A 14,208-nucleotide genomic window follows, 5' to 3' on the forward strand; every position below is an offset into this window, starting at 1 on the left:
GTGAAATGGTTTCCATTTTCGCACTGCAATGACCTAAGAGTCACATATAGCACCGTATCTCCCCACAGAGACAAGAGCTGATTCACAGAGACATATCTGAGTCATAAATCTACTGACGCCAGACATTTCACTTGACATCCTCTCTCACACTGTCCTCTCCACGGCCTCATGGTTGTGATGAGAACACTCCTCCAGCCCCTCACAAGCTAGAAAGAGCTACAGTAATCTGCACTGCTCTAAGGCCAGCATGACATACAGAGACAGATATGAACAATGTTTCCCCGGGACGCTTCAGTGCAGAGTTCTCCTTACTAGCTTGAAATGGCATCTTGCAGATGATCATACAATCCCTATGATGAACTGACACTCTGCTCAGACAAGTTAAAATAGATTTGCTGTGGCAGGGTGGAGGTATTTCAGAGCCTACGGGTGCCTGAGATCTCAATAGAAATGTCTCCCAGCCCAGGTTTATATTTTGATTGTGATCCCATACTTTCCCATACAAATATAGTCATCTAGACCTGGAATTTCACCAATAGGCTAATGGAATGAAATGCCTCAGGCCTATCTTCTAAATATTATGAGATATGGTATGCCTACTTTAGGGAATAATGTATATAATGTCTACAAAGTCTATAATGTATATACACTGAGTGTAAAAAACATTAAGAACACCTGCTCTTTCCATGGCATAGACTGACCAGGTGAATCCCGGTGAAAGCTATAATACCTTATTGATGTAACTTGTTAAATCCACTTCAATCAGTGTAGATGAAAGGGGAGGAGACAGGTTAAAGATGGATTTTTAAGCCTTGACACAATTGAGACATGGATTGTGTATGTGTGCCATTCAGAGGGTGAATGGGCAAGACAAAATATTTAAGTGCCTTTGAACAGGGTATGGTAGTAGGTGGCAGGCACCCCGGTTTGTGTCAAGAACTGCAACACTGCTGGGTTTTTCACACTTAACAGTTTTCCATGTGTATCAAGAATAGTCCACCACTCAATATTAGGAACGGGTTCTTAATGTTTTGTACACTCAGTGTATTGCAAACTATGTTATTTACATGCACGTAGTTGCTAAACAGAAAAACAACCAGTAGAGGTCTATCATGACTCTGAAATCGACTATGTCAAGCCATCTCCGCCCCCAATCCCCATCACTCAACGTAGCCTGAGCCGACCAGACGTTTCAGTACCTGGGGCGGGACTGTAGACACGCAAAGCTGAGCTTCTCGCTGATTGCTCGAGCGATCCTCGTTTGGCTTCTCCATTGGCTATCATCCGGGGTCCGTGAAGCAGTATGCAAATAGTCCCGATGTAGCCTACCGATTGAAAACGCTGAGGCCATTAACAGTACAGCTGGACTGCAGAGGGGAAGGGGGCGTGCCACGCAGCATTCAGGAACCTCAACCATATTTCATTGGAATGGCTAAATAACAATTTTTTCGATTCAGTTCTGAGACAGTTAGTCCGTTTATTCATCAGCAACATTTAAAGTTTTTATCTTTCTAATGAATTGCACAAGGTAAGCTCACAGTGTGTCAAAGATGAAGCGTTTCGATGCACAGTCAATAGATGGGACATTCATTTTGAACTGCGCAATGAAAGAAAACTAAACGTTACTTAAATATAAACGTTTTTGAATGCCAGTTGAGATGACCTCTGTGGCAAAAATATCATTAACTCACTCACAGACCAGTTTTCTTTTGGCCTGGAGACTTTTTCTTAAATGTTTTATTGACTGGCCATTATATATTGTAGGGTTTCACAAACTCGGTCCTGGGGTCCGCCCTGGTTACACACATTTTGGTTTTTGCCCTAGCACTACACAGCTGATTCAAAAAACCAACTCATCATCAAGCATTGATTATTTGAATCAGCGGTGTAGTGCTAGGGCAAAAACCAAAATGGGTGCACCCAGGGCGGACCCCAGGACCGAGTTTGTGAAACCCTAGCCTACTGCCGGAATCATTGCTATGAACTTAAACCTGTATGTGTTAAAGCCAATCTAGTGTGAGTAAGGTTGATAGCTATTTATTTTCTGGATTTTTGTAGGCTATTGCTTATTATTTTTTTGAAAATAATTAGGCCTATTAGAATTGTTAAATTATGCAATATAGTTCCCTCCAAAGGATTATTATAGCCTGCTGTAAACTATTTTGAGCGTTATTGTCAGTGTAGATTTTCAAAATGTTCCAGGAACAAATGTATTATATATTTTACAAATCTGTGTTATATTAATTTGGATGACAGGTCTCTTCAATTAATGACCTACATCAGCAGGGGTCTGGGAGAAGGTAGCACATCCAGTGAAATAAGGTCAGGGTTCCACAGCTGCATTTAGAACATCAGAATTCTGACTCAAGTTCCATTATTTTGTTGGACCACATCCTACATGGGCTTACTATTTTCAATCTCACCTAAACAGATAAGTTTCACCTATAACCTCGCTAACGTCTGGTGCTTTCTTCTTGTTCAACAGGGTCCTCCACATGTTGAACCCCAGGCCAATGCCAGGTCCTATCATGCCAGTAGATGTAGCCATGAGGATCTGCCTGGCAAGCTCTCCGCCCCTCCGCAGCTTCCTCAGCACGTACGAGGACTGCCGATCGCGAAACCTGGTCAACCGCTACAAACCACTTAGGCCATGCATCAGCTCCAAGCAGCAGGTAGAGGCCTCTAGCCTGGGATGGAAGAGTCCCAAGGCCATGGGAAAGAAGCGGGTGGTCTTCGCCGATTCAAAAGGCATGTCCCTAACGGCCATCCACGTTTTCAAGGAGTTTGAGGAGGACCCACTGTCTGACCTGCAGTTTGACCTGTCTGACCTGGCCAATGCCACTGCCGGCCTCAAGGTCTCCGTGGAGAAAAGTTTTACTCTGGATTTCCCTCAGCCCGCTGCAGATTATCTGGACTTCAGGAACCGGCTCAAGAAGAACCAAGTGTGTCTGGAGAACTGCACTCTCCAGGAACGGTCGCTCACCGGCACCGTGAAAGTCAGGAACGTAAGCTTTGAGAAATCGGTCTCCATCCGGATAACGTTTGACTCGTGGAAAACCCACACGGACGTTGCTAGTACGTACCTGAACAATGTGTACGGTTGTTTGGACACTGACACCTTCGCTTTCACCGTCGACCTGCCAAGTTCTGTGCCCTCACAGGAGCGTGTAGAGTTTTGCGTATGCTTCGCCACCCAGGATCAGACGTACTGGGACAACAACGATGACAAGAACTACAAGTTGCTCCACAACGACACAGACACAGACCAGACCAGCAACCCCATCATCCAGACCACCACACCAGTGGAGTTCAAGGGAGACGGCAAGAGGCCGGAGATGGAGTTTGACCAGTTTGGGAGCCCGAGGACGTCCAGTGGATTCTTCCCTGAATGGCAGAGCTGGGGACACATAGAGAATACAACCCCATACTGGTGAAGCAACAACAAGGCCTTTATGAGAAATCCACAAGCTGCTCCAACAGCATCAACTCCAATTGCTTGATGTAAGAGGAGTGACAACAGAACATTTAACAGCTGATGCATGCCCCCCCCCCCCCCCCCCAACAGTGAAGATATAAGCACAATCTGAACAGTGAAGATGTTAAAGGTCTGCGACTCACAAATCAACAGTTAAGGTCATTGTGGGGCTTTAGAATGGGCATGTTTGTTTTGTCAAAATCCTTCTGTCAATGAAAGGTTCAGAATAGGTTTCTCTTCATGTTTGGGGGTATACAGGAAGGTACAAAAATCTATAAACAACAGTTTGAGCCCGTAAGTATCTGTTGTTGTCATCCAGTTAACACTCTAATCACTGTGACCCGTACTCAACATAAAGCATTGTGGTAAAATGCCATCATAGCCACACAAATATAACTAGAATTAACAACAAATAGCAAAGGGCATTCAAGGTTAAGTGATATCTAGAAATTGGTTTAGACTTTAAAAGTGGACACAATTTTTGTATTGAACTAAAAAATGTGGTAAATCATGAGTTGTCGTAACATAGATGCCTTCCTTTGTAATGTTAATGTGATTGTCCGTTAAACTGTTAGTAATCTCGGCCACCTGCCGGCTCACTCTCTGTCGAGACTACTCTATGCGCCAGCAATTCGAGCCTGGGGATGAGGTTAAGCTGTTTGTAATACAATGGCATTACTTCACCACCTGTATACACAGCGAGTAGGGACTGGATTCAATCCGTATCGCGTAAGATCTGTGTTAGAATTTAAAGGTAATTTCCGATTGAGCCGACACATGCAGCGTTTACCGTGAATGCAGTCTCCGAACACAGGAACATTGCCTTTAAATTTCAATCGTGCTATAACTCGGATCTTCTGCGATACGGATTTAATCCAGCCCTATATGTACAGATTTAATCCAGCTCTAAAGCCTTTTCAAAAAGAGAAAGATAACTCCAGATTTGGGAGCCTGCACTTTAGTGAATATTTTCAAAGGAGGTTTAGCATTTTGTACATGGAGATCTGTTTTGGTGAGTTTATAAATACAGAATTAGCTTTACTTGCCCTGTAATAGATGGAACTATTCCTTGCTGTTAGACATATGGTAAGCCACCAAAATGTCAGTATAATGTAAGTCACCCGAATGTTGACAGACATTGACAGTTCGAGAGCAGTCTTTGCACTGACCGAAATACAGTATGCCTTTTTAAATGTGAGTGTGAAAGAATGAGACGTTGAAAGTGGAATGATTTGGTACAACATGACGAACTTCATATTGAAGTTGCTTCAGTGTTTTCATAGCACCGTTTGATTGAAGACTTTCAGGTAAACAAAAAAAGAAAAGCAATACAGGTAAATATGCATGACTATACCCCAGCATATTATCAATTAGGTGTAAGCCTAAATGGAGCACCTACCTTTTTATTTTTTTTTGCACAAAAGTTTTCACACATACGTCCATTGTATTTTTGAAAAGCCTTTACATGCAAACACATTTTATGTGCTCTTCCTAACCTTCTCTTCTTAATGTTTGCTGCTACTGTATGTAAGTGCTGTTCTATCTTCAATGTGTTTCATGGACCCGTGGTATGTGAATGGTCTCCTATGGGAAGAGAATGAGGGGAGAGTGGGGATGTTATTTAAGGAATGTACAACTAAGTAAGGGAAGTGTTAAAAAGGGAAATGAATGGAAACGAGGTCAGTGTTAGAGGGCTATGCGTTGGGACTGAGGCTTCAGAGTTTACCAGGAAGTGGTGAACATTGTTAGCTGCTTTGTTTTCTTGAAGTGTAAATAAGCATGAGGCAGAATGCATAGTGCTATGACACAAGCCATGGTGTCTAACCTCCAGCATCTTTTTCTACTGCAAGGAAAGGTCTCTGTGTGTGAAATGGTTTACTGTTTTCTGTGTTCCTTTCAGAAATAAGAAATAAAAATCTAATGTTTATAGTGTGAAAGACTCCTGACTTTTTAATCTGGATTTTAGGTTGGAGAATATAATATTATCCAGCTGGCATCATCTCGTGCAATACCATTGTCTAGGCTCAAGTAGAATATTCTTAGACCTAGATTCAATCAGATCAAGTATTAACCGGCACTAGCCGAAACCCACATGGCTGATGTTTTTGCAACGTTTGAGGTGTAACTGCATTGGAGCTGTCAAATTGGTGAGCAGCTGCTCTTGATCATTGTCACAAAGCCACACCTGTCCCACTCATGTTAGAAGTTTAGAACGAGGAAGTGTAGGCTATATAGAAATAATTAAGATCAAATTGAAAATCATTAAACAAAAATAATGAGGAATTTTATCATCCTAATCGAGGTCTACATTACATCTCATATTCCAGTGTTCGAACTTGTAAACAAGGCTGCATGGGATTTCTCGTAATGCAACTCCGTGCAGCCAATGACATGGTCCACTTTAGATATAATGCCAAAAGCTGCTTGTGGATTTTACAACTCTTAACGCAGTTCCACCTCCGACACCGCCAAAACAACCGCTATGCGGATGTCGGCTAAAGCGGATCTGATTGAATAGAGCCCTTAATTACATTTTGTGACTAAACGGGGTGCACAAATTATTAAAGTGGTGTGACTCTTATAACAAAGTACATATATATAGGGGTGACCCATTCAAACATTTGTTTTAACCTTTATTTAACTAGGCAAGTCAGTTAAGAAAAAATCTTATTTACGATGACGGCCTACACCGGCCAAACCTGGACAACGCTGGGCCAATTGTGCACCGCCCAATCACGGCCGGTTGTGATACAGCCTGGAATCGAACCAGTGGGTCTGTAGTGACACCTCAAGCACTGAGATGCAGTGCCTTAGACCGCTGCGCCACTCGGGAGCCCAACATCAATCAAGCAGTTAAGAGCATTTAAACAGACACAAACATCCATTGTACTGTAAGTATAACCTAAACCTCGGGACTGTCTAAATGAATGCATCATAAATCGTGGTCACCTTAGCTGAGAGCAGTAGGTCAGGGTCTGGTCCATGCCTCGATGGTACACTATGTTTCCAGTGTCACGTGACGCACGTCGATCAGAAAGAGCAGAGAGCCTGACTGAAGAATGCTGAAGAGACGAATAGCCATGCAGGCGAGGTTAACGGACAGCACTGAACAGACAGACATATGCCTCATTAACCAAGATGCTGCCAGTTGTTTGAGCATAGATCAGACAGCTCCAGACAGGACCAGACAGGTTGGTGCAATTATTAGAGACAGAGAGAAGCTCAGAAGATAACAGATGGTGTGAGCATACATTTAGCACTGCCTGCTAGCCATTTGCTGCAAAAGCCGTTTAGAAATTCTGTTTTCTTCAGGATGCACTGACCTGGGATAACTTGGCATGTTTGACTTGACGTTAATCAAAGTGTAGAAAAGAGAGAATTCTGTTGAATCACAGATGAAGGGAAGTAGACTCTCCCAGAGAGGTAAGGTGAGGAGGCTTCTGTGTTTGCTGTTTAAAGGTCAGAGTTGAATTGAGCGAGTCAGTGACTATCAAGTTTGGATTGATTAAAGCAAGGAGAGACTGTAGATCTCCTGATTAATGTAACTGAGAAGCATTGTCTTGATAGCAATGAGTGGTCTGTCCCCTGGCTGAGGCTTATCATTTGTTTTTGGTCTCGTCTTTTTCTGATGGTCAGAGATAGAGGGTCAATATACCTATCACATGCATGCATCGATCAGCACGTGAGCAGATATACAAATATCACACACCAAATAATACTATTTTCAGCTGGTTCAAATCAATTGGGTCAATAGAGTACAAAAACATTGTTGGATTTGGCAAAGCCTACCCTGCAAATAATGGGATCCTGAAGTGAATTTAGGTGATATCGGCTGCTTGTTAACACAGGACACTTCAATAATATCATATGGATACATAGCATTTCACACATAAACCTACGAAGGCTATCACAAGTAAGGTGGACAAAGCAAGCCTTTGTGATGAATCAAACATGGTCCATCTCCAGGGGCCCCAATCAGGCCTGGAAATGTTCTAATTACTGCTGGACATAAACGGCATGGTCCAGTGAGCTCTGTTGACATTTTTTGAGGGGTCTTGGGTAAAGAACAGTGACCCACTGCTCTGCTTTACTGTCTGAGTCTGATTGACATGATGCCTAACGGTCCTAGGGGTGGCTGGATAAAACAGACTAACTGACTAACTAAAAATACCCCCTCCGTTCTAGAGCAATCATCATCATAGGCCACTGAACACAGAAGAAAAAAAACGGGGTTTCCTGGGTATCCCAAAAGCAGCTTTAAAAAACAGCATTAAACTTATCAGAGTAGCCCAAACATGAGGACCACAATGCTACTACTGTGAGATTTATGTTCACGTTATTGCTACAGTTCATATATTATCGTAAATAGATACGAAATTACCATAATACTGTATTTTCTTAGGTAGTCCATCAACTTTCTCATAACTTGCTTATAATAATCTACTATAAGTAGAAATGCAAAATATTTGCAGCAACCAAGCCAAGAGTCCATGGATCTTGCTGCCTTTTTGCAGGTCAAAAGGTCAGATCTGTCAGATAGCAGCTGTGGGTGCTACTCCCTGTCCAGTCACTCTACTACTAGACATGTCATATTACTCTTACTCATTCATGCCAATGGACCCCTTTACACTGCCAACACCTCACCTTAGCCAGCATCCCAGAATGGCTCCTCTACTATTTGCTCCATGTGAATAAGCCCAATAGCCTGACAGATGTGTGTTAACTTTGGTTACTCATCAGATAGAGTTGAATGAGTTGTTATGGAGTGTAATGTTTCCAAAGACGTTATGGGGTTATAATGACACATACGTTTTCATTCCATTACAATTCCAAATATTTCCCGACGCAGTAATAGGTCCCATCATTTAGTATTTGGGGTTCACTAATTATAGAAAATCCACCACTCAGTATTGATACTATCAGCTTGAACATTGAAGCCAAAGTAAAGATCAGTGTTTGTAACCAGGTTCTTGAGAAACAAAGATGTTTCATCATTGTTTACTGACAGAGTTGAATAATTTTCCTGTTGCTCAATACAGTGAATTCTGGAAGTGACTATTTCAATCTAATGGTCTGTCTTAATTCATTCTTACTGGATCACAATTTAACACTGGATTCAGACTTGAAACATTTTCTTTACATGTACTGTATGCATGTTCAAAATAATTTTCTAACCAATGACTGGAGTCTTTGTCAACTGAAATTATAGCATATTATTTCTGGTAGAGGTCAGAGGTCAAATTAAATATGGAACTATGGTGATCAGTCAAATGTCAGTATTGTGTAAAGATAGCATGTCCTTACAAAGGTAGGGTTTTCTGTTCTTTCATTAGTACAATGTGTCAAAAGATGCATCATAGTCATTTCATCACCTTGGAAAGAAACATTTGCCCTCTCCCACACTCTTTCTTCTTAGTATTATAATTTACTTCTTGTGGTTTTGATACACTCTACACTGATGTGAAAGCATTGTAGCTGTGATTGTCTAACGAGACATGGCATATTGGCAGACAAAGACATGATTAAAATTCCATTAATTATCTCTTCATTATCAAATTGTCCACAGCAGAACGTTTATAGAGCAGACATTTGTCTTTGAATAGAGCCCAAACAAGAGAGCAGTCCCTCAGGGCCGGATGTTGTCTGGGTTTACAATTGTCCTACAAACCAAAGACCAAAACGACTCATCAATGTACTCTATTCTTGATAAATCAGAACTCTGTATCAAATTAAGTCTGTACAGCTGAAGCGCGCTAGAAATGTAAAGGTAATTTCCTATTGAGCCGACATCTGCAGCGCTTACCGTGAATGCGGGAACATTGCCTTTACATTTTAATCATGCTGTAACACTGAATTTCCACGATACGGATTGAATAGAGCCCTTCGTCATCTATCTAGAGAAACTAGGGACAGGAGTAGCTTGTTTAGAAGTGCATCTGAAGCTTGAATATGCCTATAGGTCCGTCAGAAGTCACTTGGGGGAAACAACATCTAAAGAAGTCCTACTAATAACATAAAGCAACCATAAAATACCAGACACTACGCCATAGGCGAAACATGGGCGGCAGGTAGCTTAGTGGTTAAGAGCGTTGTGCCAGTAACAGAAAGGTCGCTGGTTCTAATCCCCGAGCCGACTAGGTGAAAAATCTGTCGACGTGCCCTTGAGCAAGGCACTTAACCCTAATTGCTCATGTAAGTCGCTCTGGATAAGAGCATCTGCTAAATGACTAAAATGTAATAGTAACTCCTGATCAATCATCAAGTGTTTCTGAGTGACTGTTGTAATGTCCATTACTTAATGGGCCAACTGTGATATTGGTGAGTGGGCCACATCTCCAAGATACCCCTTTACTGTAGAGGTGGAAACTGAGTGTGTAACACATACTTTGTCTTAATGTCACATGCTGTGACCAGATCATGTTTACGACCTCGTCTTGTGTTTCGTCCTGATAAAGCCCTCACAAAGAATGTAATGACATATTAGGGGTCAAAAGGTGATACTCAAGATTGGTAGACATCACTAGTGATTCATAGAGCACAGCACACAAATAATGAATGTTATCCACTTAACAAATCATTTCCAATGTTCTAAGCTCTGTAACATTTTAAATTGGAGCTTTTCTCTCAGCTTTCTTCGTAGTGTCTGTTCCTTACTTGCAAATTGTACCTATTCTTGGCGCATGCCTCAGCTGCCTGGCATGGTGGAAGAATAATCTAAATGTCAACTGTCAAGCCAGAGTCTTGGGCTACAGTGTCTTGAGAAATTATTCTCACCACTTGAATGATTCTACAATTTGTTGTGTTACAGCCTAAATTGATTGCTTTGTATCACCCATCTACACACAATGACAGAGTAAAAACATGTAAAAAATAATAATTGGGAAATGTATTTTAAATTAAATACATAAATACCTCATTTACATAGGCATTCACACCCCTGAGTCAATACATGTTAGAATCACCTTTGGCAGCGATTACAGCTGTGAGTCTTTCTGGGTAGGTCTCTAAGAGCTTTGCACACCTGGATTGTACAATATTTGCACATTATTCTTTTTTAAATTCTTCAAGCTCTGTCAAGTTGGTTGTTGATTATTGCTAGAGAGCCATTTTGAAGTCTTTCCATAGATTTTCAAGCCGATTTAAGTCAAAACTGTAACTAGGCCACTCAGGAACATTCAATGTCGTCTTGGTAAGCAACTCCAGTGTATATTTGGCTTTGTGTTTTAGGTTATTGTTCTGCTGAAAGGTGAATTTGTCTCCCAGAGTCTGTTGGAAAGCAGACTGAACCAGGTTTTCCTCTAGGATTTTGCCTGTGCTTAGCTCTATTCTGTTTCCTTTTATCCTAAAAAACTCCCTTGTCCTTGCCGATGACAAGCATACCTGTTAAAAACTCTCTCTCAAACCCTCTCTCTGGGCCTGGGACACAGAGGCACAAACTTTAGAAAGAAACTCTCCAGCCCAGCAGAGGCTACCATCCCCCGGTTTACACCTCTGGCCTTTGGAAACTCCGTTGGTAGGGGCAACTCTCTCCTGACCTGTGTCATGTGACCTGGTCAGCCAATCAGTGGCCTAGGCAGGGGCAGGAGACCCCCCAACACAATCTCTGAACTATTCAGTTGCATTTTGGAGCCCAGGTTGAGCACAGCCTCTGTAAACCCCTGACTCCACACCAACTTATCAGCTGGACCTTTCTTCTTGGACAGTCCTCCACCCTGGACCTCCTACCTGTGTGTTAGTGCATCACTGAACATACAACCACTATCACTACAACACTTCCACTTATCTATCCTCCTTCCTGTTTGCTGTGTGTTTGTGCCTGTCTTGAGTGTGGCAATAAATGTGTGTTCTGTATGCCTGTCTCCTACTGGTCATTTCAGTCCTCTTACCGGGACGCTGGGTCAATTGCACCTATAATCTAAACCGGCACCTCTATCGGAGTCCACCACCAGTTGGTGGCGCTCTTTTGCAATAGTCATAACATGATGCAGTCACCACCATGCTTGAAAATAATGAAGAGTGGTACTCAGTTATCATTTCTTTGCCAAAAATTTTTGCAGTGCCTTATTGCAAATAGGATGCATGTTTTGGCATATTTTTTATTCTTTACAGGCTTCCTTCTTTTTGTAATGGATTACAAAAAAACTGGAACTGTAATCCGTTACATTACCAGCAAAAATATTGTAATCAGATTACCGATACTTTTGAAAAAGTTGATAATTAATTTAATCTATTTTAACTAAGATAAATCAGTTGTAGATAGTTGGGTGAGATTCACTGGGCTACATAGCCTAGCTAGCTAGCTAAATCAAAAGTTAAAAAAAACGTTTTGAAAGCTAGTTGCACTCTGTAACCCAACATAACAATATGCTTACTGTCAGGGTTGTTTAAAGGCAATGCTACCAAATATTAATTGAGTGTATGTAAACTTCTGACCCACTGGGAATGTGATGAAAGAATTAAAGCTGAAATAAATCATTCTCTCTACTATTATTCTGACATTTCACATTCTTAAAATAAAGTGGTGATCCTAACTGACCTAAGACAGGGAATTTTTACTAGGATTAAATGTCAGGAATTGTGAAAAACTGAGTTTAAATGTATTTGGCTAAGTTGTATGTAAACTTCCGACGATATATATATATACACACACTGAGTGTACAAAACATTAGGAACACTTTCCTAATATTGAGTTGTATGTAAACTTCCGACTTCAAATGTATGTGTCTATATATATATATATATATATATATATATATATATATACAGTATATATATATATATATATATATATATATATATATATATATATATACAGTGGGGAGAACAAGTATTTGATACACTGCCGATTTTGCAGGTTTTCCTACTTACAAAGCATGTAGAGGTCTGTCATTTTTATCATAGGTACACTTCAACTGTGAGAGACGGAATCTAAAACAAAAATCCAGAAAATCACATTGTATGATTTTTAAGTAATTAATTAGCATTTTATTGCATGACATAAGTATTTGATCACATACCAACCAGTAAGAATTCCGGCTCTCACAGACCTGTTAGTTTTTCTTTAAGAAGCCCTCCTTTTCTCCACTCATTACCTGTATTAACTGCACCTGTTTGAACTTGTTACCTGTATAAAAGACACCTGTCCACACACTCAATCAAACAGACTCCATACTCTCCACAATGGCCAAGACCAGAGAGCTGTGTAAGGACATCAGGGATAAAATTGTAGACCTGCACAAGGCTGGGATGGGCTACAGGACAATAGGCAAGCAGCTTGGTGAGAAGGCAACAACTGTTGGCGCAATTATTAGAAAATGGAAGAAGTTCAAGATGACGGTCAATCACCCTCGGTCTGGGGCTCCATGCAAGATCTCACCTCGTGGGGCATCAATGATCATGAGGAAGGTGAGGGATCAGCCTAGAACTACACGGCAGGACCTGGTCAATGACCTGAAGAGAGCTGGGACCACAGTCTCAAAGAAAACCATTAGTAACACACTACGCCGTCATAGATTAAAATCCTGCAGCGCACGCAAGGTCCCCCTGCTCAAGCCAGCGCATGTCCAGGCCCGTCTGAAGTTTGCCAATGACCATCTGGATGATCCAGAGGAGGAATGGGAGAAGGTCATGTGGTCTGATGAGACAAAAATAGAGCTTTTTGGTCTAAACTCCACTCGCCGTGTTTGGAGGAAGAAGAAGGATGAGTACAACCCCAAGAACACCATCCCAACCGTGAAGCATGGAGGTGGAAACATCATTCTTTGGGGATGCTTTTCTGCAAAGGGGACAGGACAACTGCACCGTATTGAGGGGAGGATGGATGGGGCCATGTATCGCGAGATCTTGGCCAACAACCTCCTTCCCTCAGTAAGAGCATTGAAGATGGGTCGGGGCTGGGTCTTCCAGCATGACAACGACCCGAAACACAAAGCCAGGGCAACTAAGGAGTGGCTCCGTAAGAAGCATCTCAAGGTCCTGGAGTGGCCTAGCCAGTCTCCAGACCTGAACCCAATAGAAAATCTTTGGAGGGAGCTGAAAGTCCGTATTTCCCAGCGACAGCCCCGAAACTTGAAGGATCTGGAGAAGGTCTGTATGAAGGAGTGGGCCAAAATCCCTGCTGCAGTGTGTGCAAACCTGGTCAAGACCTACAGGAAACGTATGATCTCTGTAATTGCAAACAAAGGTTTCTGTACCAAATATTAAGTTCTGCTTTTCTGATGTATCAAATACTTATGTCATGCAATAAAATGCAAATTAATTACTTAAATATCATACAATGTGATTTTCTAGATTCCGTCTCTCACAGCTGAAGTGTACCTATGATAAAAATTACAGACTTCTACATGCTTTGTAAGTAGGAAAACCTGCAAAATCGGCAGTGTATCAAATACTTGTTCTCCCCACTGTATATATATATATATATTTATATATATACACACACACTGAGTGTACAAAACATTAGGAACACTTTCCTAATATTGAGTTGCGTCCCCCTCCCCCCACCCCCAGCGTGACATCTGTCTTGTCCAGTGGGACCCTGGAATGTCGAAATCGCAGGAGGAAATAGAAAGTAAACAAACAGTATGACGTTACAGAGCTCTTGAGAAAGAATGTTGTTTTATTGCTTAAACGGAATACAGGAGTATCTGAGACAGTCCTCTATTGCCAGCTTGTCATGTGAACAATGAGAGTGAGCTTTGATTTCACATCGACATGCCATAAGCATTAATGTC

The 14,208-nt window shown here is 41.6% G+C and overlaps 1 protein-coding gene across 1 annotated transcript; it reads left to right on the forward strand.

Moving 5' to 3' along the window:
- The first annotated feature begins 1,324 nt into the window (after positions 1 to 1,324).
- On the forward strand, positions 1,325 to 5,403 carry LOC311130688 (protein phosphatase 1 regulatory subunit 3C-B-like). Its single transcript, XM_084163473.1, has 2 exons — positions 1,325 to 1,528; positions 2,486 to 5,403. Exons 1-2 carry the CDS (start codon positions 1,515 to 1,517, stop codon positions 3,432 to 3,434), a joined length of 963 nt encoding a protein of 320 aa, XP_084019599.1. The 5' UTR covers positions 1,325 to 1,514; the 3' UTR covers positions 3,435 to 5,403.
- Positions 5,404 to 14,208: the final 8,805 nt, after the last annotated feature.

This window comes from Coregonus lavaretus, assembly GCF_964263955.1.
Source record: "Coregonus lavaretus genome assembly, chromosome: 1".
Classification (NCBI taxonomy): domain Eukaryota; kingdom Metazoa; phylum Chordata; class Actinopteri; order Salmoniformes; family Salmonidae; genus Coregonus; species Coregonus lavaretus.